This window comes from Cetorhinus maximus, chromosome 11, assembly GCF_964194155.1.
Source record: "Cetorhinus maximus chromosome 11, sCetMax3.hap1.1, whole genome shotgun sequence".
In the NCBI taxonomy this organism is placed as follows: Eukaryota; Metazoa; Chordata; class Chondrichthyes; order Lamniformes; family Cetorhinidae; genus Cetorhinus; species Cetorhinus maximus.
In genome coordinates, this window is record NC_135889.1 from 84411345 (window position 1) to 84439327 (window position 27983).

Genomic DNA, 27983 nt, shown 5'->3' on the forward strand with positions numbered 1-27983 from the left:
ATTTTCATTGTAGGACCGAAAACAATGGCGACAATATAGGCTGGGTGTCCTGGCTACTATGCATGAAGCCTGCAATGATTACGCGGGTACTGTCCATTTGAATTTACATCTTCACTGCATTGAAAAATGCAGAATAATTTAACGTGTCATGTTTAATTCATCCGCGATGAAATAAATCCAAATATTGGAAAATATTTCAGATCAGAGAAAACACTGAGAAGTGGCGTTCGATGAGGTTGGGTTATGAATGAGAAAAACCTCCTCTTCTGGGCAGTGACCGCAGTGCAATGTGAATATGATTGTATGATCGACAGAGCCACAAGCCAATCACTGGCTACGGGAAAGGTAGCAAGGAAGTTACAACATCTGCAACGATTTCAACCTCGCCGTGTAGATCTAGAAACACCCTGAAAAGGTCAGGTGAAACTCAACTATTCCTAAATTGTCTGGTATAACAACACTGACATGCCTGATCGCAAGAAGATCTGCATCGTTGGATCCGGCAACTGGTATGTTGGACACTCGTTAAATTTGTTCCTTTTGGATGTTGTTAGTGTTGTCCCGTTTAAAAGGGAGGATGCTTGGTTCTTCACTCCAGCATCTGGTGATTGCTAATTGTAGAATGTAAATCCGTTACTACCCCGAGCAGTTTGGAACACGGATACCTTCAGCGCTGCCAGAAAATTCAACAGGCTTCAACAGGGAACACCAAGAAAAGAAATAATATTTTCTCTAGTCACTGGTAACAGCTAAACGATATTAGATCATGAATTGTATACACTGCTACTGACGAATCTTCATTAGTGACGATCCAGTCATTAAATTTTAATCCCAATTTCCTGACATTGTACCTCGATTCTCATATGGGCATTTTTAAAAAAAAAAAATCTTTTTTTTTAGTATGTTTGAAAAACGTTATCCCAATGTTGACGAGGGGTCTGTCTGGACACAGGAGATAAGGAGAAACTGTTTCCATTTGGTAGTAGGGTTGAGAACCAGAGGACACCAGTTTAAGGTGAATGGCAAAAGAAAGCGAAGGTGGCATGAGGAAAAACTTTTTTATACAGAGGATTAGGGTCTGGAATGCACTGCCAGAGAATGTGGTGATGCCAGATTCAATAGTGGCTTTTGAAAGGGTGTTGGATAATTATCTGAAGAGAAAAAAGTGCAGGACTACATGCAAAAGGCAGGGGAGTGTGACTAGCTGAGTTGCCCTTACAGAGAGCTGGCATGGACACAAAGGGCTGAACACCCTTCCTCCGTGCTGCGATCATTTTATGATTGTATTCTATAACACCATTATTTATGTTATAACGTCACTGGCCCCAAATTTCCATGTTTTTAATCCAGGGCAGGGCCTAAAATAGGAACAGTCACATTTTCTGACCAGAAAAATCAGTTTCCTACATCGCAACAGTGACTATGCTTCAAAAGTATGTCATTGGCTGTAAAACACTTTGGGACATCTGGTGGTCATGAAAAGTGTTAAATTAAATGCAAGTCTTTCTTTTGCAAACCCCTCTCCTAACTATACTTCAGTTCTGTTGAAGGGTCGTGTGGACCCGAAACGTTGACTCTTTTCTTCTCCACCGATGCTGCCAGACCTGCCGAGTTTTTCCAGGTAATTCTGTTTTTGTTTTCTTTTGCAAAAGCTGTTTCTGCCAGTTTGCTGGCCCAAAATAAAACTGCTGAGATTAATGATTATTATTTGGTCACCAGGTCCTTGCGCACTTGATTTACATATATTTAGATGAGGGACAGTGGTGCTGGTGTCTTGAATTTTCAGGAGTTATGCTCACATTATGCCAAGTTAGATGAAGAAACACAAGCCACACCAGGATATCTGTGACTGGTGCAAGTGAGGACCTTTTGAGCCTGAATACTGTTGAAGGTTTATGCACCAATTACTGCAACTGGGAATTAATTTTTTCAATGTCTTACTTTTATTTTGAGCCTTGACACCATTGTACTTGCCCCTGATTGCCAGGAGGATTATGAGAACACTGGAACTCTCTCCTACAGAGAGAGGGACAAATGTGGGATTGTCTTTGCATGCCATTGCCATGCAACAGAGAATGTAGGAAAACTGCGTGAGGCAAAATTTATCTTCAACTAGTAGCCTCGCTCCCTTTCATGAGGCAATAAGAGAGCTGTGGTGAAGGTTAAAACCAAACTCATCCTTCGTGGCCCTGAGCCAATTCAGACAGGCAAGGGATGCCTGTTTAGTATTGCGCAGGATATTTGGCAAATGACTTGACATAAGTGCTGGAGGATCCATACAGTTTAGCCTCACCACAAAGCATGAATAATATAGTGCCACCCAATTTTACGGGATTGCTGGCTTTCCCAAGGTACAGCTTGCAATAGAAGACATCTACATTCTTTACGGCCAGAATTTTTAGCTCAGCATGCGGGCACGTGCCTGACACGTCTGAGCGTGAAATAAAGTGTGTTGACGTCGGCCAAGCGTGCTAACGTCAACACGCACGTTTGCGATATTTTGGTAGGTGGGCGCGTGATGAAGACAGAGGCGCACCTGCTATTAATTAAGTGGCCAGTTAAGGCCCTTGAGACACCAATTGTCTTGGACTTTACGTAGCCTATGTGATTTTCAGGCTGTTGCACAGGCTAAACAGGCAGGCAGGGCAGGCCACAATTTCATAAAACTCATCCACGGGCGGGATAAGAGGGGTCAGTGGGTTTGTAAATGCGAGTAGTTTGTAGTTTAGGATATAACTTGCTGCTGGTTGCTTGTGTGAACAGGACATCTTCATTTTGCTTCAGAGCTGCTTTGACAGAAATAAGAGGCTTCAGTTCAGGACTCAGTGTTGTTTTCCAGGCCCCCAGAGGACTCTTACCACTTGGGGCATTCCAGGTATCAAGACAGTCTTCCCTTACCCTGGTAACGGGGATTGTGGTCTCCACTGGAGGCACATCCTCTGAGGAAAAAGAGAGAGCCAGAAGGGGGAGGATGCCAGGTGTCCCTATTCACCCACCAGGGGAGCGATCTTTGGGAGGAGAGGCACAGGCACATGGGGCGCAGAGCCAACAAGAAGTCCAAGGTGGAAGGTGCCGCAGAAGACGCCCCTATCCTGCTGCCAGGGTTTACAGGCTGCAATGCAGCTACCTCAGTATGTCTGAGGTGCAGTGCCGAAGGAGGCTCCGTCTCTCAAGGGAGACAGTGACCTCCATTTGTCAGAGGATCAGCCCTGAGATCAGCTCCGATTGTGTGGGTGGACACCCCATGCCAGTGGCGCTGAAGGTCACGGTTGCCCTCAAGTTCTATGCCTCCGGCTTCTTCGAGCGCTCAGTGGTGGAACTGTTTGGAGTCTCCCAATCAGCTGAGCACAGTTGCGTCAAGCTGGTGACAGACACTCTGTTCAGGCATGCATTGACTTTCATTCACCAAAGTACGGATGAGGCCAGCCAGGCAGAGCGAGCCAGAGGCTTTGCAGCGATTGCTGGGTTTCCCGCATCCAGGGTGCAATCGAATGCACACATGACCTTCAAGGTGCCATGGGTGAGCTGGGTGCCTTCGTCAACAGGAAGGGATTCTATTCCATGAACATGCAGATAGTGTGTGATCACAAGATGCAGATTCTGCAAGTCTGTGCAAGGTACCCTGGCAGCTCCCATGACGCTTACATCCTGAGACACTCCCAGGTGCTGGGGCTCTTCAGTGCTCTACCCCGACTGGATGGATGGCTGCTGGGTGACAAGGCCAATCCCTTCAAAAAGTGGCTCATGACGCCTCTCCGCCACCCAAGAACAGAGGCCAAGCAGCAGTACAACTGGAGCCACGCCTCCATAAGGGCTGTGGTAGAGAGAACTATTGGTCTTCTCAAGATGCGCTTCCGATGCCTGGACCGTTTAGGGGGCGCATTCCAATACCCCCCAGATTGTGTGTCACTGATAGTGGTTGCATGCTGTGCTCTACGCAATCTGGCACTGGAAAGGGGGGATGCAGTGTAGGAAGAAGATCTTGACGCAGCTACACAGGCAACAGACGATGAATCCAGTAGTGAGTCCAAGGATGAGCACGGTCAGGAGAACGCTGAGGGCACAGACACTGACCTGGGCAACCTCCATGGAGCAGGAATACGCAGGACGCTTTGATCCAATGCTCCTTCGACTAGCCTACCAAATAAGAGCCACCACCACATGCCAGGGTTGCAGGCTCCATACTCGATCCCTGACAGGATCAGTTCCTTGGTCAACAACATAAACTTTATTGAAATGGCACATAGTGTAAAGAGAAACACGTCCATCATAACATCATGGCTTACCCGGCACCTGCAGAACGAATGAAGCATCCAGAGGCCAATTGCACAAAAACACACTTAATTAACTGATGCCTGGCAAATGTTATACAAATTAACATTGACGGGTGTTTTCCATCACACCAATAAACACTGAACGGAAAAATGGGGGAAACAAATATCAGGCCATGTTGTGATTAAGGTGCTTTAAGTTTTCACTTGGGGTTGCTACGTCTTGGTGCTCCTCTTTCACTGGCACCGGCATTGGAGACAGCCTGCTCACTCTGCTGTCCTGTTGGCTTTGATAATTTTGGCGGACGTCCTCTGGCCTGTGGAGCCTGTGCTGGCCCCGCCTGGGAGGGAGTGGCCAGTGCAATGCCTGGCATCTCCCCAGTCATAGCAGCCTCATCGGGTGCCACAGTCACTGGCAGAGGGGCGGAGGAGCTGCTGCGTCATCTGGAGCGCCCTGAGAGGAAGCTGCAGAGACAACAGGCAGCTCGTGCGCCAACATGAGGTCACTCTGGACCTCCCTGCTCACCATTGATAAACGGGCACCTAGCTGGGATGTTGGGTGTCCAATCTATCTCCCACACTGACACTGACCACCTGAGGTCATTGCCGGTGTGAGGGCTTGCAGGTCAGAGCGCACCCCCAGGAACCCCTGATTCAGTTCTTGGAGGAGTCTCTTCATGAGAGTCACCACTCTCTCCATGGAGGAGGCATTGTGCTCAGCCATGAGGATCAACGCATTGCTCACGCTCTGCAAGGACTTCTCCATGACGGTGACCATGGCACGCATTCCCTCATGTATCTCCGCCAGATCCTCCCGCACACCCTGCTGGAGGTCCAGCATCTGCTACCTCATGGATGACTGCAGAGGACATCATCAGCCATTGATTGAGCATTGTCTTGGTTCTCAGCAGTCCTCTGACTGCTGGTGCCCTGGGCACTCTCTGCCTTCACCTGCACCTCATGCAGGCGTGAAGTGCCCTCACCAATGTGCACCATGATAGTAGCCGGCGATCTAATGCCCACCAAGGTGCTGGTATCTGCGCTGGTGCCTGCTTGAGAGAGCGGGTGTGACGCAGGTGCGTTCTGATCAGTGTGGTCCTCAGGGGTCAGGCCCCTCATCCCAAAGGGCTGCTGGTGAGCTTAAAAGGAAGAACAAGGACATGTCATTAGTTGAAGTCATCACACTGTTACTGTGCATGCCTGGCAGCCTCATGAGACAGAGATATGCATCAGGGTGCCCTAGTCTTTCCATTAACAATGGGGATTCCAGGTTTGAGGCTCACATCAATATAGAGACTACACTGGAATGGTTGCAATTACCGACATTCTCACCTCAGCACACTGCACTCTTACCTCCCTGTTGCACCCCAACCTCACCGTAGCCGCTTGACCTAGGTCTTCAGCTCCAGGGCCTCCTGCTCATACCAAGTGAGGATTAGTCGGTGTTATGGAATGTTTTCCCCTGAAAGGACAGAGGAGCATTGATTAGTAGCGCCATTGCAGCGTGTCCAACCCCACCTGAGGAAGACCTCACAGGGCTCAGCCAATTCGTGACCCTGGAGCCGCAAGGCACTTGTCCAAGCAGCTAGAGCTCGCCCCCTTGCGCAGATGCTGCCTCATTGACATTTGGCACTCACACTCTAACACCTCTGAGGTCCACGGAGGGGATGGGCAGCTCTTAACGCTCTGCAAAGTGACCCATGGCAACACGGTACCACCCTTCCCTTTCGCAGGGGATCGTTGAAGCGCTTCCGGCACTGTACCCATGTGTGCCTCACCACATCGTGGCTGCTAACCCTGGATGCCATCTCCACCCAGGCCTTTTTGGTGAGGTGGGAGGTCGGTTTGGGGGGGTGGGGGGCTCCTCCTCCCATCCCTGGGGACAAGCATTTCTCTCCCCGCTGCCACCTCCTCCAGGAGGGTAGCGAGGCACTCATCGGAGAAACGCGAGGCCGAATGCCCCTCCGACCTGCCCTCCTGCCTGTGGTGTCCGCCCGCAACGCTGTCCACCACGACTTCCATGCCCTTCGGTGGCAGCCTTCCAGGGCCTGCCGAGGCCTCATTTGAATCGGCCGCTGGGTCGCCATTGGACCCGGCGGACACTGAGCACCCACCCCCGCCTGCCCCTTCGCGCTCATTCCGCAGCTGTATCTTACGCTGGGCGGGCCTTAATTGGCCCGTCCACATAAAATCGTGGTGTGCTGCCGATCACGGGCGGCGGGTGGCTTCCTGCCTGCCCCGCTGGTCCCACACGCCAGAGGCAAAATTCTGCCCTATGAATTTGCAATTGTTAAACCTGAAATTCCACACAGGAGTTACACTCAACCAGATTCTATGGAAAAACGTGTTAAGAACCCTCCACGTCAATGCAATATTAGCTGTAATTTATTACAATGTTTTCAGCCCGCCCTGTGCTCTTTGCTCTCACATTCCTTTCTTGTTGGATAAAAGAAGTTCAGAAGTCCAACACGCAACCCACCCACTTCTTAAAATCCTTCTTCTGTCTCCTGTTTTTACAAATTCTTCTTTTTTCTATGGTGATGCGTGATTTATTTCCTTTCCAGAGAGAAGAAAGATACATGGTAAATAAAATACAATCTGCACCCAAAATAAACTGAATACTAACTCCAAAAAATTGGGCTTGTTAAAATGCAAAAATATATCTGGAACAGGAACTGAACCTCCTCAAACCTGCCAGTTTCAGGTTTTAACAGAGGCAGCACAAGAGGTGACCAATCAGCTACAGGGATCCGGGTGGTAATTTAAATAAACTAATAAGGCCATCAGGCCGACCCAACCCCCAAGATCGGGACCCCTAAAGCACCCCCTTCAGAAAAATGTAACACTTTGTGTGTCTGGCATACTTGTAGCCTGTTGTTCTCAGCAAAACTTTGCCAAGCTAATAAATTTAGACATAGACTAACTTAGTCAGAAGTGGATGGGGGAGAGCATCTTGATGATTATCACTTTTCAGGGAATGCTACAAATAGCATTGAAGCATCGAAGAATAATCAAAATATTCTCATCCGTTTAACACAATTTATCTTTGTCATCACTGCTATAACCCCCTTCGCCCTCATCTTCTGATAACAAACAAATCCTTCAGTCCTGTAATTAGAACATCATTCACCCATCTCGTACATGACCATGCCAGTAATAATCTCCTGATTTGTAGTCAGCATGAAATAAGTGCACTTTTTGCAACTTTTCCCCTGATCGCCATGAATACCTAAGCACAAATTAAGTTCACATTTTCCTTTAAAATGACAAACTCCAGAGTGAACTAAAGCCAATCTGTCCATTCCTCACACTGTGCTTTCCCTGGAAGATTAAAAGTAGCTTTTGTTTCCTTCTATTCTACTGTTACTCTGTGCAACTTGCTGCCAGTATTGTGAGAGGTGTTTGACTTCTGCCGTGCCATTAAAGGCTTATGAGATAGGGGCAGCTTGACCCTAGGAGAAAATCACCGCTGACTGCATCTCTGGACCTTATGACTGGTAGCCTGTTGTCACTTCCTTCCTGGTGCTCTGAGCGGGGAGGACTGGCCTGGCATAAACTGATGCCCTGAGAAATGGACAGGCTGCTTCAGCTATTGCCATTCCACTGGCCTCTGTGTCCCTTATGATCAACAGGATGGCTGTTCTAATGCTGGGATTTCCTCTGGTGGGAGCGTATAACCTTAAAATCCACAAGGAGGGCACAACCTTAAAATTAGAGTTAGGCTGTTCCCGGGTAGTGTTAGGAAGCACCACATGAAGGGAAGTGGAAATCTAGCGAATGGCCATTGCCCTGAAACATTGGGTAGAATTTAGTTGAGGTGACGGGGATCCCCGCACACTGGTTGGAGAACCAGTGGGAATACCATGTCACCTTTGTACACAGGAGGCCTGACACAATTAAGTCGAATCAGACAATTGCCTGGATAGTGTTAGGCCTCCCACTCGATCAATCCTCAGTTAGGCGGAAATCCTGTTCCCGTGAGCTGCTGGCTGATTACCTGGAGAGTTGGCTGCTGCCGGGAATGTTCAGATGCCTTCACCAGGGATCATCGCCGGATGTCTGGAGACAGATAACTTGAGCAAGATGGGGGTCGTGGGGAAGGGATTTCCAGCAAGTGGGCAAAGGGAGTCAAGGAGAGTTCAGATGCGGGGGCAGTGGATGGTTTCCAGCAAGCACCCCACCCTCCACTTTCCCGAAGCCAGGTACCTCAATCAGGTACTGAGTGCCTGTGAATGAGGGGCACCCCTCCCACCCACAAAGCCACAGGCAAACCCAGCAGCTGCCTTTCAGGATATGTGGGAGACCCATGCGAGCCATGTTAAATCCCTGGGCCACCACTGTTAAATCCCGGAGGGGTCAGGGATGATTGCTCTCAAGAGGCTCGTTAATGAACCTAATCTGCGTCGTGCCCATCCCTCCAGCCACTAAATGCAGGACAGTTTTCCCACCGCTGGGAACTGGACACAGTGCCCCCATGCCCCACCATCATGCCTGCTCCAGAGGGCTCCATTAAATTCCACACATGAACTCTGTTCCCTTTTTAATAGTGGAAATCTGGAATCCCAAAAAGCTATTGAGGCTAGATAATTTGAAAATTAAAAAAAAACTAAGATTGCTGGATTTTCATAGGAATGGATATTAAGGGTTGTGGAAAATTAGGTGAGTAAATGGAGTTGAGATGGAGATCAACTGTGATTTAATTGAATGGTGGAACAGCTTGAGAAGCTAAATTTTTTTTATTTGTTCGTTCATGGGATGTGGGCATCACTGGCTAGGCCAGCATTTATTGCCCATTCCTAATTGCCCTTGTTTAGAGGGCATTTAAGAGTCAGCTGCATTGTTGTGGGTTTGGAGTCACATGTAGGCCAGACCAGGTAAGGACGACAGATTTCCTTCCCTAAAGGACATTAGAGAACCAGATGGGCTTTTACGACAGTCGACAATGGTTTCATGGTCATCATCAGACTTTTAATTCCAGATTTTTAGTGAATTCAAATTTCACCATCTGCCATGGCGGGATTCAAACCCAGGTTCCCAGAGCATTATGCTGGGTCTCTGGATTACCAGCCCAGTGACAATACCACTAGGCTACCGCCATCCCCCATAGGCCTCATTCTGTTCCGATGTTCCTATCGGGTCTTGAAAATTCTGGAAGGTATCAGTCCACATCCCAGCCCTGGATCTGAAAGCTAGAGTGCTGTTGAATCTCTTTTTAGCTGCTCCCAGAGTTGGAGTTTGTGCTTCCAAGGAGGATGTGATACTGGCTGGTCCCGGGTCTTAGTTGCAGGGTGGTGTAGGGCGTTGGGGAAGAGGGTGTCAGGGGAAGCTGGTTATTGCAGATTCCAATGAAACCTCCACATGTTCCATTGGTCTGCAACAAAATAAAGCTTCCCGAATGTTGCCACAGAGGATGCTTGTAGAGTTATGGGTGTCAGTTGCTGCACATTTGCAGAGACTCATTTTAGAGTCTCAATATCCTTCTTTTCAATCAATTGGTAGGGAAGATATTTTTGATAGGACTGTCACAATTTATAACTCACTTCTTTCTGTCTCTTTCAGGGGTTCTGCTGTTGCCATGATTATTGGCAAAAATGTAGCAAAGTCAAACCATTTTGACCCTATTGTGAAAATGTGGGTTTATGAAGAAATGATAAATGGTAGAAAACTCACAGATATAATAAACACAGACCACGAAAATGTTAAGTACTTGCCAGGTTATAAGCTTCCAGAAAATGTGGTAAGTCAAAGTTCAAGAAACATTGCACAAAAATTATAAGATTTTACTTGCCATTTTGTAGCCTGCATGGTATTGTGGTCTTCTCTGATATACTCTCAATATTACCCTTTTAAAGACTTCACAATGACTTCTTAAAAAAAGGATCTTGCTAAAACATTGAACTTCAAGGCGGATATGTTTACATAAAATTGCTTTTTTAAATCTTAGGATACAACATATCAGTAAATCACAAAACAAATGTTTTATTGCTATGGTAGTTGTGATAGTCATTAAAATCATAATAATAATCAGGCATATAGCTTTGGTATTCAAAAGGTACTTTGTGCTGTATGGTACACAACATAAGCAAGATGGTACCATTTCAAGTTAAGTCAAATGACTGTCAATTTCTGATTAACAGAAAAATCCCCGATTTTAAGCTAAGAAAAGTTTACATCGTAATGCCAAGTTATGTGTGATTTAGGAGTAAGATTCAAATTTCAAGGTTGCTTTGTTTAGAAAAAGTTACTATATTCATACAAATTGTGAAAATTGTATTTATGAATAAGAAGCTAAGAAAATGGTGGAAGGGAAATGTGTGTTGTAATCAGTTGCTCGTATGACACATAGAGTTAGAAGGACTCATAAATGGGAGTTTCTTAACTTTGCCCTCGTTCAAAATTTACTAAAGTCTACTTGCAGTTCCACATCAGTTTTCGTGCAAAATGTTCCATTTCCTTTTAACAGATAAGATTAAGTAGAAACAAATTGCACCTTTGGACTTTTAAATTAGATTTTGAGATTAGCTATGTTATGAAAACTTATTATATTTTTGTATGAAGTTTAACCAATGTTTATTTTGTGATTTTTAAATAATGGGGCCCAAGTGTAACATTTAAAATCCTGTTGGGGTGCTTTTAACCCTGCCAGCCTGATGGAAACTTATAAAGTTCATCATAGGATTAAATGGAATATAGGCTCAGAATTTACTGACAACACAAAAGTAGGGAGTTAGGGAAATAGTGAACAACTATGAAATACTTCAGGTTATCAGAATAAGCAGAGCTTTGAAAGATACAACTTAATGTGGATATGTGTAAGGTAGTAGATTTTGAGAAAAAATATATATGAAATGAGTCTATAGAATCAAAGGGCAGAATTTTACAATTCGCCGCCAGCAGGTTTGCAGGTGTGGCCCATAAAATTCCGTGGGTGCCCTACCTGCAGCCTATCCGCCTACCCGCGTACCCCCGACCTGACAGCAATCGAGGCCCTTAAGTGACCACTTAAGGGCCGAGTGCTGCCTGACTGAAAGTTTTAGATCAGTGCACGGAGGCCCCCCACCCAGGGCCTCTTTTTCTAGTCCTGTCGACAGATCCCCAGACTTACCTGCCTCCTGGGCTCCCGGCACGTTGTTCTGTGGCCACCATTCCCAGTGGTACTGCTGGGACTAGAGAACTGCCAGCCAATCAGATTGGGCAGCAACTGTCTGCAGGGTGGGACTTCCTTCCCAGATGGGGGTGAAAAGCCCGCTTCCAGCCATATAACGCTTCAGAGCATTAAATGATTGCGGGGCAGCTGGCAGGAGCCAGGACGTGTTCCCTGCCAACTTCTTCAGTAGCTGGGCGGGAAACACCATCATCCAAAAAATTCTGCCCATAGAACAATAAAGCACATTTGGCCCATCATATCTATACCAGCTCTTGGGTAGAGTATTCAATGAGTCCCACTCCTTTGTACTTCCCCTATAGCCCTGCAATTTTTTCCTTCAAGTATTTATCTAATTCCCCTTTAGAAGTTACTGTGGAATCTGCTTCCACCATCCATTCGGCCAGTGCATTTCAGGATCACAATAACTCACTGTGTTAAAAATTTCTGTGACACCTGATAAACCTTTTTTCTGGCTGTTAAAAAACATGTATTAATAACATCTTTGTGGGGAAAAAAAGCTGTTATATTCTAGTGACAGGCAGAAATGGAGTTGTATATCTAAAGGAAAGACACTGAAGGGTATAGGTGACAGAGACCCCCAAAGTTCAGGTACATAATCCGCAAAAAAGTGTGAATGTTGGTCGATTAAGCCATAAAATAAGTCAATAACATTTAGGGTTTATAAATCAGTAACGCAGAATACATGAGTAAAGAAGCAATGATAAATTTATACTAAATATTGTTTAGGCAACAGTTAGAATCATCCGTTTAGTTTAAGATCTATATGCACTGGGTTTCAAATATCACAGTTAGAGCTTTGGGCACCGAAATACAAAAAAAACATTCAAATCACTGAGCGTGTACTGTGTAGATTCATCCGGATGATGCCAGGATGCAAAACTATAGCTATGAGGAGGGATGAGATACTGTGTCTAATTCTACTAGTTCAAAGAAAGCTATGAGGAGATTTAGTAGAATTTTTAAAAAAGTACATAGCTGGTTTTGATTGTGGATAGGAAATTATTATTTCTTCTGGAAGAGGCATTAGTGACAAAAGGTTACCAATTTTAAATTATTACTAAGAAAGGAGAGTGGTTTGGAGAAATGTGCTTACACCAGGGTTGTTGGAGCATGAAATGTTTTGCTGAAGGGTGTGGTTGAGGCATTTTTAGAGACGACTTGATAAATATTTGGAGCAGGTGAAAATACAGGGTTAGGGGAAGAGAGCAGGGCAGTGGAATTCGTCTTGGATTGCTCTAGAAAACAGCTCGTGCACACATGACGGGTCAAATAGCAACTTGTGCTGTAAATATCAGTGGTTCTTTTGCCCGTCTTTGCTTTGCAAATATACATTGTATTGAGGAGGTAGAATTTCTGATAGCAGTGCTCTTCCAAGATCTTGTGAGATTATATTGGTATTTTTGAATTTTAGCAGGCTGGTACTGTCTATTTAATACGAACAGAATGTGTAATGGTTATCTGCCTTGCAGGGATCTCTCAGACTGCAAGACTAACCCTTTTAACTAACTGCATTCCAGAATGCATGTAATAGGTCTTCCACACTATTAGATGTTAGCTTGATTGATGGTTTACTCACAGGTTTATACCTATACTTTTCAAATTCTTTTTGGTAAAGTCCAACAATATAAATAACTTCCAACTTGTTGAATCATTTTTGGCACTCAGTTTGCAAATTATTTCCTATTTTATAGATCGCTGTGCCAAACATCACTGAAGCTTCAGATGGAGCAGATATATTTGTCTTTGTTTTACCCCATCAGTTTATTGGGTCACTTTGTGATAAAATGAAAAATCATGTGAAGGCTGATGCAATTGGAATTTCACTGATAAAGGTAAAGTTTGAGAATTCAATGAATACAAAAGATCTTGGTTTTATTTTTGTAACAGACCTGTGCTGCTGATTTATTTTTTTACTTCATTACTCTTTTTCAAATGTAATTTAGAATATGTTGTCTTTGCACTTTCAGACTGCTATGTCTGTTTCTTTCTTCATAGCTGTAGAAATGAGACATTTACAACAGATCTTTTCTAAAATAGTCACTGGGATTGATACAGGAAGTGTTTACAGCAAGAACATTATTTCATGGTTTCTTAATGTGTGGCTTATATCTGAGTGTTAACAAGAAGGATCTATTATACTAGTATTTTTAAGAAACTGAAAATGATTTGAATCATGTACTTTAATACTATTCTATTGCATTATTTCCAGTGCTGCCATACTTTATAATTTGCCACTCTTAATCATATTTTGTTTTATTGATGTATAATGTCTAAGAAACTATTTGTGAATTACTTCCTGCTGGACCTGCTGAAGTTTTTTTTTCAGATGTAAGTACAGAAACAAAAGGCACCACCAATTTAACAGGCACTGCCTCTGCTATGTTAATTATTAAGCTTTTACCTTTGGACGAAGTCTTGTTCATAATTATCTGAGATAACAAGTCTTGGTCATTTTTCCTTGTGACATGACTGAAACCCTATTTATCACAATGTGACTATGTACTATCTTGAAAAAAATTGCTTTGCGTTCCAGTTCTAGGTGTGGTTTCAAAAAAATCTAGGGGTGGAATTTGGTTTCGACTGGTTTCGTGGTGGGCGGGAGTGGAAAATTTTCCCCTTGCCACTTTCACAATGGGATTATGGCAGCTCGGCTTCCCCGCTGTTTCATATCGGGAATTCCATTTGTATGCATTAGCATGTCATGAATACTCATTAAAAACGCAACTTGCCAGAATCACAAGGTGTCAGCTGTGGCTCAGTTCATAGCACCCTCGCCTTTGAATCAGAGGGTTGTGGGTTCATGTCCCACTCCTGGAAAAACCAAGAACTGTGATTGTACTCGAAAGAAGTTGCAATCTGTGACTGTTGGTAACTCGAAAGAGTTTCCCCTCCCAATTATGTGCCACGCCAGTGGCAAATTAGACCGGTCTAAATCACAATCAGATATAAGTGGTGTGCAGCTGTCCACCCTCATTTCACTTGAGACTTTGAGGTGAGTGCAACATTCAAAGTCTGTCTGCAACAGCGCTGCTCCGGTTCCTCAGCAATGCCAGTGTTAGCCCAGACTGGTGGGGGTGTATGGTGGGGCTGCCTCGAGTGTTGAGTTGGGCTGCTCATCGTGCTGTATCAGATGTTGACTGGGCTGCTCATGGTGGCTGCCTGTGCGCTCAACGGAGATCAGCACAGCTTGGTGTGAGCAGAACATGGTCATAGTCTCACAGTCGGGGGTGTCTGACTTGGTACTGGGCTGCAGATGGGATGGTCATTGTCAGGGGAGGTATCTGTAGCCTGTAAATGGGAATGACGTAATAAAGGGAAAGGGGTACTCAAAACTCTCCTGGCGGGCTTGTGCTGGGGGGGGGGGGTCACCTTTGTATGTGACCATGCATACAGCCTCAAGATGGGGAGAGGTGAAGTCCGCATGGGACATGGGTACATTGACAACAATGGGTTCAGGGGTAGGGGCAGGAATGTCCGCTACAATGACAGTGGGATCCAGGGTTACTGGGGGCGGCTGCAGAATAACCGGAGGAAGTTCAACCTGCACATTGTGAGGCTCCAGGAAGATTGGGGGGACTCGAACTCTGACAGAGGGTCAAAGTTGGTCTCAAAGTAAAAATGCAGCACCACCATCTTGAGACCCCGAAGTTATGATACAGTTTAAAATCAAAACTGGAAAAGAATCTGCAAGGGAGGAGCCTGAGGCAGTGTAGGAGGAGCCCACAGCTGGACTCAGGGGCTCCAGTAGGAGGCACCCTCACACTGCTCAGTGTAACAACATGGAAATGGAGTCTGAGCCGACAGAACTCAGGAAGAACTCAGCAGGTCTGGCAGCATCGGTGGAGAAGAAATCAGTTAACGTTTCGAGTCTTCATGACTCTTCGGCAGAACAGGGTCATGAAGACTCGAAACGTTAACTGATTTCTTCTCCACCGATGCTGCCAGACCTGCTGAGTTTTTCCAGGTAATTCTGTTTTTGTTTTGGATTTCCAGCATCCGCAGTAGCTTTTAGCTTTTTGTTTTTAGAACTCAAGAAGAGTTTATTGAGAAGGTGCAATTGGAGCCACTGAAAGTTGGAGCGCTTTAATGTGAGACTGCAGGAGTCATTGGGTTCACACTGAAGTTGATCAATTTGAGTATTAACAGAGAGGAATGTGAGAATGGAAGATGCGGCCAACCATGAAGGGAGCACAACTGCTGGATATCTGCAAGATGACCAATGAAAGCCTCTAAGGTGCTTTCCGCAATTGGCATGGCTTCCAGTCATTGCAAAAGTGCAGGTTAGGCACAAAAAATATGCCTGATCGGACATTGTAGGAGTGCATTAGGTAGGGTTGAAATATCCTGGATGCACTCAAGCTTCTTCCAACCTCTCTGAGATTAAGATGTCAAGTAGCTGGGGTGTCATCTTGGTCACTTAGATTTGTGAGGTATGCCTCAGCTGGAATGCTGGATCCGGGAAAGGCAAATAGTGCAAATCCATCTCTAGGGCATGATAGTGGCTTTCTATTCTCAATTGGAAGATCTACTTTGGTTGTCCATTACTCTTTATTCTGCTGGCTCTATCTGTCCACAAGGAGAAGGAGGATTGCACAATGGATCCTGCGCTCAATGCTGCCTTCTTGATGGCTGTGATCCGATTGAAGAGGAAGAGAAGAAGGACCCAGCGCCACCTAGCGCAATTTCGAGAAGCCCAGCCTGAGGACCATGGTCCAGGGGATGAGGATGAGGATGAGGAGGTCAGACCCATCCCATGGAGGCGGCTTGCATGATCAAGTGTCTACTGAAGACGCTGTTGCTATCTGGAGATGAGCACGAGACAATGCCACGCACTTCTACACTTGTCAAGATATGTGGTGGTTCATATCTGTCACATTCTGCGGGAGGAGCTGACACCACATGGACCAGGAGGACATCCCCTGCCAGTGCACCTGAAGGTCACAGCCACACTTAGTTGTTTTGCCACCGATTTGTTCCAGGGTTCCACAGGGGACCAATGTGGCATCTCTCAGTCCTCAGCACATAAATGTATCAAGGAGGTGACAGATGCCCTCTACCGTAAGGCTCATCATTGTGTGAAGTTCACACTGGATGAAGCTAGGCACTGCCATCAAGAAGGCAGCATTGAGCGCAGGATCCATTATGCAATCCTCCTTCTCCCTGTGGACAGACAGAGCCAACAGATTAAAGAGTAATGGACAACTATAGTAGATCTTCCAATCGAGAATAGAAAGCTACTATCATGCCCTAGAGATGGATTTGCACTACTCGCCTTTCCCAGCTCCAGCATTCCAGCTGAGGCATACCTCACAGATCTAAGTGACCAAGATGACAGCCCAGCTACTTGACAGCTAGCCAGGCTGCCATATTCCTGGGTTTCGCTGCAATCTCTGACTTCCCTAGAGTACAGGGTGTGATCGATTGCACACAAGTGGCTTTGAGAGCTCCATGACAGCAGCCCCTGATGTTCTTTAACAGGAAAGGGTTCCACTCAGTAAATGTTCAGCTGTGTGCGATCATCAGACGCACATCATGCATGTTTATGTCAGGTACCTCGGGAGTTCCCATGACTCATACATCCTGAGGCACTTAGTAAGTGGCGTGTAAGCGGCACTTACAGACCAGTTGCTTGGTGATAAGGGGTACCCGCTGAAACGATGGCTCGTGACTCCCGTGCATTGCCCTCAAAGTGCAGGGAGGAAAGATACAACATGGCAAAGCGGTGCATAATTTGACAAGATCCATCATAGAGCAGACCTTTGACATCCTGAAGATGTGCTTCCGATGCTTGGACTGTTCAGGTGGGGCTCTGCAGTACTCTCCAGAGAGGGTGTCCCACATCATTGTAGTCTGTTGCGCCCTGTACAACTTGGTGCTTCAAAGGGAAAATCAGTTGCCAGAGGGCGTAATGGAGGAGGCTGAGAACTCCTTGGACAATGAAGAACTGCAAGGGCAGGAACCTGAAGAGGATGATGGTGGGGAGCTTCCTTGTGAGGATACAACTGAAGCCGCAAGATGTGAAAGACGTGGCCATGACACACTCACAGTCACAAGGTTCCAGGAGTAGTAAAGTGCAGGCCAGGGTACCTAAAGCCATTTCTTCTGTCCATTAATGGCATCCCAGTGATCTGAAAGGCCTTTACAAACACTGACATCGAGAGCAATGTCAGCATTGGGCCTTGGATCTCCACCCTCATGTTTCACCAGGCTCTAATCTTTAGAAAGGTCAAAGCTGTATGCAGCCGCTCTGGGAAGTGAAAGGCAGCACACCAGCACAAAGCCTGCGTCAAGTGGACTCGATGCACCTGTGGCCTCTTGAATAAGAGGCTTGTTGCTGCCACAGAGATGCACACATGACTGGAGAGACCATCATGGCCACAGGCACAAACAATGAAGACAACTATTTGATAATGAGGCAACATAAGTGGTAACCCTTCAATGCAATTGAGTATACATAACTCCATGGTGTCTTTGAATTAATATCACTTCCTAACACAATTTTCAATCACTTTCAATAAAGAGGTTGACACATCTCCCTGACATTAGACAAGGGGTGAGTAACTAACATGAGTCAGCTGGACGTCACATGAATGTGAGACTCACAAAGGGAGGCAATCATGGTGTGGGAGCTTGGGTCACCCTCACAATAAGAGGTCACATAAATACATATGCAGGATGCATTCAAATAATGACACCATTGTCATGAACAGCAAATGTATTTACAAAACTGCTTGATATATACAGTGAGTGAACACCCATGACCCAAAAGTGATATCAAGGTTTCTTAATCTTTCTAACCCTACTGCTACGTCTTGGTGCATCCCCGACATCCGCAGCAGAGGTGGAGGCAGCTTGCTGACTGCTACGCCCTGTTGTTTTTGATGACTTTGAAGGGCCCTGGCCTCCTTTGGGTCTCCTACTGTGAGGCAGGTGCACCCTCCTCAGCCTGTGGAGATGTAAGTGATGGGGTCAAAGGCAGAGGGGATTAGGATCAGCTGAACACTCGCAGAGTCACTTGGGTGGATGGCCTCAGGGTGTCTAGCTGCTGGTCCTTCTCCCTGTGGTGCCTGAAGGCCCCTGCCTGACTCTTTGAGGAGAAGGTAGTCTAGGTGCCCTGCCCCACTCTTGCCTAGCCACTGGTGGATCCCAGCAATGCCAATACCAATGGAGCGCAGGTCCAAATGCAAATCCGACAGAACCTGCTGGACTAAAGTCTCCAAGGCAGCCGCTACCCTTCACACGGAGACCCCGAGGAAGCTGCATGTCGGAGCCACGACATCAGACGGAATGCGGACAGACTCCTCCATCCTTCGCTCTAGTCTGTTGACAGCCCCTTGCAACTCTGATGTACTGCTGCCTGTCTTTGTATCTCCAGCATGTTTGCGACGGCCACTTCCAGAGACTCATCATCTGACTCAGGCTCAGTGGTGGCTGTTCTCCAGTAGTGCTCCGAGTACCAGACACCTGGGCTGTCATTGCCTCTGATTGTTGTGGAGTCATGTCAATTAGGTGTTCCTCAGAATGTGACCCTGAGTCTAATCTAGAACTATGACCCACCAGGGTGTGTGTCTCTGCACAGGTGGAGGGTGTAGGTGAATGCTGTGACAGGTCTTCTTCAAATGGTTCCTCAGCATCCACCTCTGAGATGGCCTGAGGGCTGGGGCTTATGTTGCCTGTGCTGTTCTGTCTGAACCTGCTGCTGTCTGTAAGAGATGGAAGATAGATTTAGTTCATGAACAGGTTAAATACAACATTGCATGTCACTCACTGTGAATGTGAGAATGTGATCAACTCATGGAGGGCTCGTCCGCACTGGCTTGCTGCGAGAGGCCAATCTCACCTTCGTCACAGGAGTGATCTCTGTCCATGCCCGCCAACTTGGCGGCATTCTCCTCAAATTTGGAGAGCTCTTGGATGTTGGTTGTCCCTCCTCCAGTCAGGGATCTCTCCCTCTTGTTCTAGGCAAGCTTGGCCTGCATGAAGACAAATGGATGGGATGTGATGAGAAGGGATGGAGCAGAGGTTGGGAAGCATGCCTGCTGTACGTGCTGAACTTCCACACCCCAGGCCCCTCCCCCCTGCTGCCCCAAATAAGGCTGAAGATTGTGCAGGATGATAGATGATTTGCTGGTGAATAGGCTTTCAATGCTGATATTCTCCCCCACTAATATTGTGTGAGATCCCTAAGATGTGTGACACTTCGAGTGCATGATGCCATTGTGAGACTGAGAGTTTGGAGTGAGCTGAACGTTGACTTACCCTGGCGGTGTGGATCAGATCATTCATCTTCTTCCTGCACTGGACGGCATTTCTCTGGCAGTTGCCCGTGGAGCAGACCTCCTTCGAGACCGCTTCCCAGGCCAGCCAGGTGAGATTGGTGGACCTCCTGGATCCATCCCTGGGAAAAAGGACCTCCTGGTGCTGGCGGACTTATCTAGTTAAAGCCTCCAGGGGCCGTGACTAAATCTTAGTGCACTCTACTTATTCCTCGGGACCATCTCCTGAACTTCCAACCATACAGCTGGGCTGCATAGAGTAATGTCTGTGTTTGGTTGGGATTTAATTATGGCTCCAGGAATTCGACCCCATGAGGGTGCGGCAGACGGACCACCCCGCCACGTGATTCAGCGAGCAGCTCGCCAGTGCATAATTAATGAGGTTTCAAGCGGAAGATCAGGCATGAGAACCCAACCTGCCAATCAGCGGGATACTCACCTCTAATCCCGCCTGTCACTGCACCTAGTCTCTGGAGTGGAAAATTCCAACCTGCATTTTCCTCTATGCTCTGCTTCAATAAGATGTTCAAGTTCATTTTCTTAATCCCATACTTAAATGTATTTGCAGTACTACTCTGAAGACTCAATGCAGTTTTATTCCTTGGAACAATTTTTGCACCAATGCCAATGTTTTATCTCCTAACGAGGCCTCATTTTCCAAGGTTTTCTTTGTCTATGATGATGCAAGAGTTCAAATGTGCAGTACTCTTTCAGTATTGTATTCAAGTGTCCATTTAGATTATGCACTCTAGTCCGGGAATGAGGCAAAAGTGCTAGCAACTGAGCCAAGTTAACACTTGAAGATTAAACCTCTACACAATTAACTCTTGCTGCTCTGGAGAGAACATGACCATGGCTGCAGTGGGTGTGGTGGTGAATTTGTGGGGAAGAGCAGACAGCGGCCCTGAACATGTTCGGGTTTCATTTCATAACTGAACAATATTACATAGCTAATTTTGGAAAACCTAGATGCAGAACTACTTTTGGAGTTCCAGAGAGAAACATCAAAAACTAATTTTTGAATTCACTTACAGCATTGTTACATATAGTGACCGGCATTGCTTCTAGCCTTGCCTTATGATCATATGTGTTGGTCTCCATTTAGGTCTGAGATGAGGAGACATTTCTTTTTTCAGAGCATAATAAATGTTTGGAATTCTCAACTCCAGGGAGTTATGGATGTTTAATTCCATTAAGTTGTTAATTCCAATCAAAACTGAGGGCAGAAGATTTGATTTTTGGACACCAAGGGAATCACAGGATATGCTGGTAGGGTGGGAAAATGGGGTTGAGGTAGAAGAGCAGCCATACTTTTATTGAATATTGAAGAAGTCTTGAGGAGCTATATGACTAACATCTGCCCCTATTTCTTATATTATCATGTATGAGTTTAATATTCTTTCTATAAGCTAACAATGTTAAGCTAACCCTACTAAAGTTAATTTTTATGTTTAATTCTTTAGGGAATTGATGAAGGTCCTGATGGCCTTAAGTTAATATCACATATAATTCAAGAGAAACTTGGCATTGAAATGTCTGTACTGATGGGTGCCAACATTGCTAAAGAGGTAGCAGATGAAAAATTCTGTGAGACAACAATTGGTAAGAAATGTGACACCGTGTGCTCCTGGCATTCTTCCGATTTTTAAAAACTAGATAAGCTTCTAGTTTAGATAATATATAAGGTTCTAGTTTACTTGCATTTTTTCACTCGGCACTAATGGATTCCTAGTTGGATGTTAGCTGCATTACAAAAATTGACATGGAAAATTAGTGATTGAACCTGGAGTCACCCTTAATTTGGCATTCACATCTTCAGTCTCTTCCAATCATAAAGAAATCAAGCAGTAACTGGTTAATTAATCTCAGCCAGTTTCTTTAATTTATATAAAACTGAGACTTTTTTTTCACCATTGTTGCTGACAAAATGGTAAAGATACAGTATATCAAAACAGAAAAAGCTGGAAATACTCAGCAGGTCAGGCAGCATCTGTAGAGGGTAACACCTGCACCCTCCCCTCCACTACTTCCACTGGCTCAAAACATATTACCTTTCTATCTTTGTTCAGTTCTAATGAAAGGTCATCCACCTGAAACATTAGCTGTGCTTCTCTCCATGGATGCTGCCTGACCTGCTGAATATTTCCAGCATTTTCTGTTTTCAGTTCAGATTTCCAGCATCCGTAGTATTTTGCTTTTGGATTGGTGTTGTAATGGTAAGAGTATAATCTGGTTACTCCGTTTTATTTATCGCCAAAAGGTGATATTATAAAACCTCAAATTTTCTGTGCAAATGAGTGTTTCATTCATAATGCTTACATATAATTTTATTGCTTTAAAAATGAAGAACAAAGTATATACAAAGAAATTTAGTAAACAAGAACTAAGCTAACATGCTGTTGCAGATGTGGTGTAATCATGTTGCCATGTAAGGTCTGTATAAATGCTTAGCAAGGCTTTGTAAACAACCTCCAGGCTCTGCATGGATCTGATACTTTTACTATTCTTTTTTATGTCTGTTTGCTAGGATCCAAAAATAAAACTCATGGAGAGACCCTCAAGGAGCTGATGCAGACCCCAAATTTCAGAATTACTGTAGTAGCGGAATGTGACACAGTGGAATTATGTGGAGCATTGAAAGCAAGTGACTGACAAATTTTAAGCAATAAATCTGGATTATAGATTGGAAATATGCATAAAAAAGCTGTATTTTACTACTTGGTTTCCTGTAGATCTTGAGATCGTTAAATTTTTTGAAATATTCATACATTTTACACCAGGATTTTCTTTATTTTCTTCTAATTGTGTTTAGATAAATCCATTTTTACATAATTTTCCAGAAGTTGACTTTATACCTTACAACAACATGTATTCATATGGCACCTTTAATACAATGAAGTTCTGTAAAGCAGAATTTGATACCCAGCCACATAAGGTGATATACAGGGTAAGGGCAGATGCCCAAGAGCTTAGGCAAAGAAATAAGTTTTAATGAGTGTCTTAGAAGAGGAATGAGAGGTGGAGAAGCGGAGATGTTTAGGGAGGGAATTCCAGAGCTTAGGGCCAAGACAGCTAAAGGCTAAGCTACCAATGATGAAGCAAGTAAAACTGGAAATGTTTAAGAGGCCAGAATTAGATAAACACAGCTATCTTGAAGGTTGTGGATTTGGAGGAGATTACAGAAATCGTGAGGGGGGAGGCCATGGAGGGATTTGAAAACTAGGATGAAAATTTGAAAATAGAGGCATTGCTTAAACAGAGCCTAATGTAGGTCAGCAAATGCTAAAATATTAGGTGAATAGAATTCGTGCAAGTAAGGACACAGGCGGAAGAGTTTTGGATGATCTCAAATTTATGATGTGGGAGGCCAGCGAGGAGGGCATTGAAATAATTGAGTCTAGAAGTAACAAGGAAAGAGGGTTTCAACAGCAGATAAGCTAATCCAAGGGTGAGCTGGGCAATGTTACGGAGGTGGAATAGGTGGTCTTAGTTGTGGCGTGGATATTTGATTGTAAGTTCATCTCGGGGTCAGATAAAACACCAAGATTTCAAACAGTCTAGTTCAGCCTCAGACGAATGTCAGGAAGAAGAAAGGAGTCGGTAGCTGAGGAGTTTGTAGCCAGGAAGGAATACAATAGCTTTGGTCTTCCCAGTATTTAATTGGAGGAAATTTCTGCTCATTCAGTACTGGTTATCAGATAAATAGTCTGATAATTTAGTGAAGGGAGTCATGAGGTGTTTAGGTAGAGATGGATATTGTCAGCACACCTGTGGAAATGAAAGCTATGCTTTTGGATAATGTTGTCAAGTGACAGCATGTAGACGAGAAATAGAAAGGGGGCCAACGATCGTTCCTGGAGGACACCAGAGGTCTCAGTGCAGCAGAGGGAAGAGAAACCATTTCAGTTTTTCTCTGGATATGATCGGATACACAAGAATGGAACCAGATGAGTGCAGTCCCGCCCAGCTGAACGAGAATGGAGAGAATTTGGGAGGAGGATGTGGTCAACTGTGCCAAAGGCTGCAGAAATGCCGAGTAGGATGAGACAGGAAAGTTTACCTTTGGGGCAGTCACATAGAATGCCATTTGTGGTGTTGGTAAGAGCCATTTGGTACTATCCTGGGAGGAAACCTAATTGTTGGAATTTAAACATGGAGTTCCAGGAAAGATAGGAATGGATTTGAGAGGTGACAAGGCGGTAAAATAAATAATGGAAATTATTACTTTGTAAATATAGTTTCTATCTTGAATAAAATCCTACTCACGCTGTCAACAAATTAAACAATATGGGTATTTGCCCCCTTCTTGCCCCACTGACCAACAGTTCTCTATTTATCCTTCTTTTCAAATACAACTTCTGCTGCATTCCTTGGCTGCTAACTTTGCACATTGTACCATTGAACAGAAATATATATGCATCAACTACTATTGGAAAGCATAAATAAAAAGGAAACACATTTATTGCTGAAGTGCCCATAAACTTCAATTTGGCATTGTTGAAAATGCATATGTATGCATATTTAATGCATGCATACATAAAAATAAAACTATTAAATGTACAGAAATGTTTCTATTCGCCTGTCGGATTCTGTTTTGGATTTAGGAAATCTTTAATAACAGATAACATTTCCTGTCCAACTGTAGTACGATACAATTTCCATGATACACCTGGATAGTGAGAGGTGTAATCGGTCATAGTTCTAACAACTCTCAAGAAGCTTGACACCATCCAGGACAAAGCAGCCTGCTCGATTGGTACCCCATCCCACAAACATTCGCTCCCTCCACCACCAACGCACAGTAGCAGCAGTGTGTGCAATCTTCAAGTTGCATTACAGAAACTCACCAAGGCTCCTTAGACAACACCTTCCAAACCCACAACCATTGCCATCTAGAAGGACAAGGGCAGCAGATAGACGGGAACACCACCACCTGGAAGTTCCCCTCCAAGTCACTCATCATCCTGACTTGGAAATATATCACCATTCTTTTACTGTTGCTGGGTCAAAATACTGGAACTCCCTCCCTACACCATAGATAGGGTGTACCTACACCATAGGCTCTGCAGTGGTTCAAGGAGGCAGCTCACCACCACCTTCTCAAGGGCAATTAGGGATGAGCAATAAATGCTGTCCTAGCCAGCAAAGCACACATCCCTTGAATGAATAAAAAATAATAGTATCCTGACATTGTACTTTTAGTGAAGGGAAATCAGATTGACAAAGTGTATTTGTTTTTAAGAGATGAGATGAATTACTTCAAAGTTATATTTACAATTAAAATAGGGATAACTTTCAATATAACACCAGTTTCCTATCCCAGCTTATCAGATTGGTCACCTGTTATATACATTCTATCCAATTTTTCCCTCTATTGATTGAGAGGAAAATCAGTCAGGGTGTGAAACAAGTGAGAAATCCAAAGTCACTAGTTTTCTACCACTGCCAAGGTTGAAGGTTATACCCAATATCTCTGAAATATTAGAAAATACTGACAAATTGTATGAAAAACTTAATTACTTACACTACGTTAACTTTTAACCCAAATCTTTAATAGAGACATTACTGCTGGCAGTAACTGCTTTTCCGACTTTTGTCTAGGAACCCAATGCAAATATTAATGCCTCAGAGAACTCCATAAATGCTGACATGTTCTGACCTCCTCTGATCTAACTTCTAACAGACTATTAGCTACCAAAGAAAATCAGTGCACTCATCGGAGAAAGTATTTTTATTTAACATCCCTGTAAGTTAATAAATAGAAAATCTGATCACTTCTTGTCAGAAATCCTGGGTCTTCCTAAAAGACTCAGAAATCATAGTTTGAAAACTTAAATAGATAGACAAAAGATCTGAAGTATTTTTAAAGCCTCACTAAATTCCACATTTCACACTTGATTTGTGTTGTTTCATATATTATTGATTCCATATGAAGTATGAATTTCAGCCTGAACTTTTCCAATACCTACTTTGTATTTTAACCTCAATTTTATTAACTGTTTTACTTCCTAGAATATTGTGGCTGTTGGTGCTGGATTCTGTGATGGGCTTGGTTATGGTGACAATACTAAAGCTGCTGTTATCCGCTTGGGATTGATGGAAATGTTATCTTTTGCCAAATTATTTTGTAAAGGACCAGTTACATCAGTCACCTTCCTGGAGAGTTGTGGAGTTGCTGATCTTCTTACAACTTGCTATGGAGGGCGCAACAGAAAAGTAGCAGAAGCATTTGTGAAAACTGGAAAAGTAAGGGTTATTTTAACTCAGTTATGAGTTTTTCTTTAATATTTTATGCCGTTGAGTAGTGCATTTATAGACATTGAAGAAATAATTCTCATTTTAATGTTTTGTTTTTCATGAAAAAGTCACATATTAATGAGTAGAAAGATAAAACTCTCAATTTCATAACAAAACAGTAATACACCCCATTCTAAATATAACACAATCCTTGGAAGTCAAGCATTTATTGATTTACGAGGTTAAGTACAACATAAGTCCCATGAAATGTAATCAAAAAGGTCAGAATTCAATATCCAATCTCAAACTGTACAAAAATAAGAGAGTTCAATGAATAGAAAAATAGGTCTTTCTGTTTGTTGCGAGAGGGAGACTGACCCTAGATTGTATTTTGGATGACCCATGTCACTCTAATTTTTGGTAATGTCACATCTAGATATGCACCACTGTTATTGCACAATGTAATAGCCACTAATTGTGATTTTGCTGAATAATTGGAATACAGGCCAGAGTCATACCTTAGATGTTCATAGTCTTTCACCTATGTTTTATCCAGTCCATTGATGAGTTGGAAAAAGAGTTGCTGAATGGGCAGAAGTTGCAAGGTCCACAGACTTCAGCTGAAGTTTACAAAATACTTGCACAGAAGAACTTAGTGAACGAGTAAGTATTTTTGATGAGTAAATAAGTTGGCTTATTTACCTATAATTTTTATGAATGTGTCAGTGCATCATTGATTGTGTAATAATATAAAAATTGCATTTATATAATGCTTTTAATGTAGTATCATGTCCCAGGGTGCTTCACAGAAGTGTTATTAAATAAAATTTGCACCATGTCACATAAGGAGGTATTGAGGCCAGTGACAAAAAACTGACTGGATTATTAGTTCAGTGAAATAATTACTATGCTACTGTATCCATTCTACAGTAAAATATATGAAAATCTATGATTAGCACTAATGTGTGTGTGCGTTTTTGTAAAAGTGCATAGCCTCCACTTGCTACTTCAAGTTTGGGGATAAGGGTCCCATCCCATATTAAATTACTTCATACCAACCTTTATAATTTTTGTTTTTACAGATTTCCACTATTTGCTGCAGTTTATCAAATCTGCTATGAGTGTAGACCAGTCAGTGACTTCATCACATGCCTTCAGAACCACCCAGAACATATGTAACTTGAACCAACTCCTGCAAGTCCATGTTATAATCGCAATCTTTTTCAATTTTTTGCAGCCAAAGTATAGAAACAGGTTATTTCAGTAGCCTTATTTTAAATTTATCATTTTGATAAGGTGATCTTTTAATAGGCTTTTTTGTGAAACTTAATGAAAATCGATTTCCATATTCCACAATAATTCTTCATTTTAATTAGGGAAATGTAGCTTTTATATGTGCTTATGAAAACTCGTTGCAAGCTCTAGAATGCTTATTGATGTTTCAACAACATCTTCAATCATTCCCTACTTTTATAAATGCAATTTTTCAGCAAGTTTCTTCTGTTGCCTTAACTTTTATATTAATAAATGCTGGCCTTAGATCATGAAGCAAATGTTGGTCATCCAGTTCTGTTTCATTCAGCAATGAGTGTTGACTCTAACTGAAGATTTTAGGGTTATGGGAATTGACTGCACATGGTAGCCCTTGGTTCAATGAAATGGACTGATTAAAGATAATGTTTACATTGAAGACAAATTTGAATTTTATGCCTAGGAAATATTTTAGTGTATTTGTTTTCAAAAATATAACTTGCTCATTGTCATGCTTGGCTTCACACAAATGAAGCACTAGAATCTTTAAAAAACATACTGCAATTACAGTAAGTGTTTACAGAGACTTGTGTGCATAGAAAAACACTAACTTTTAAAAATAAACCAGTTCAATTGTCAACATAGAAATGTTGTGGTTAGGTAAATATGATGAGATATTAATAGTGGAGAAAATCCAACTTTGCTTTGAACGTGATGTAAAAACTGGATAATTTTGTAACTAATTATATTTCAATCACAATAAAATATTTGTAATAACAA

At 43.7% G+C, this 27983-nt stretch overlaps 1 protein-coding gene across 1 annotated transcript; it reads left to right on the plus strand.

The window, feature by feature from the left end:
- The first annotated feature begins 11 nt into the window (after positions 1-11).
- Positions 12-27983, plus strand: LOC144686744 (glycerol-3-phosphate dehydrogenase [NAD(+)], cytoplasmic-like). The gene is made up of 8 exons (XM_078552366.1): positions 12-509; positions 9831-10008; positions 13131-13271; positions 21179-21317; positions 22243-22355; positions 25728-25961; positions 26509-26615; positions 27035-27983. The coding sequence occupies exons 1-8, from the start codon at positions 466-468 to the stop codon at positions 27129-27131; spliced, it is 1053 nt and encodes a 350-aa protein (XP_078408492.1). The 5' UTR covers positions 12-465; the 3' UTR covers positions 27132-27983.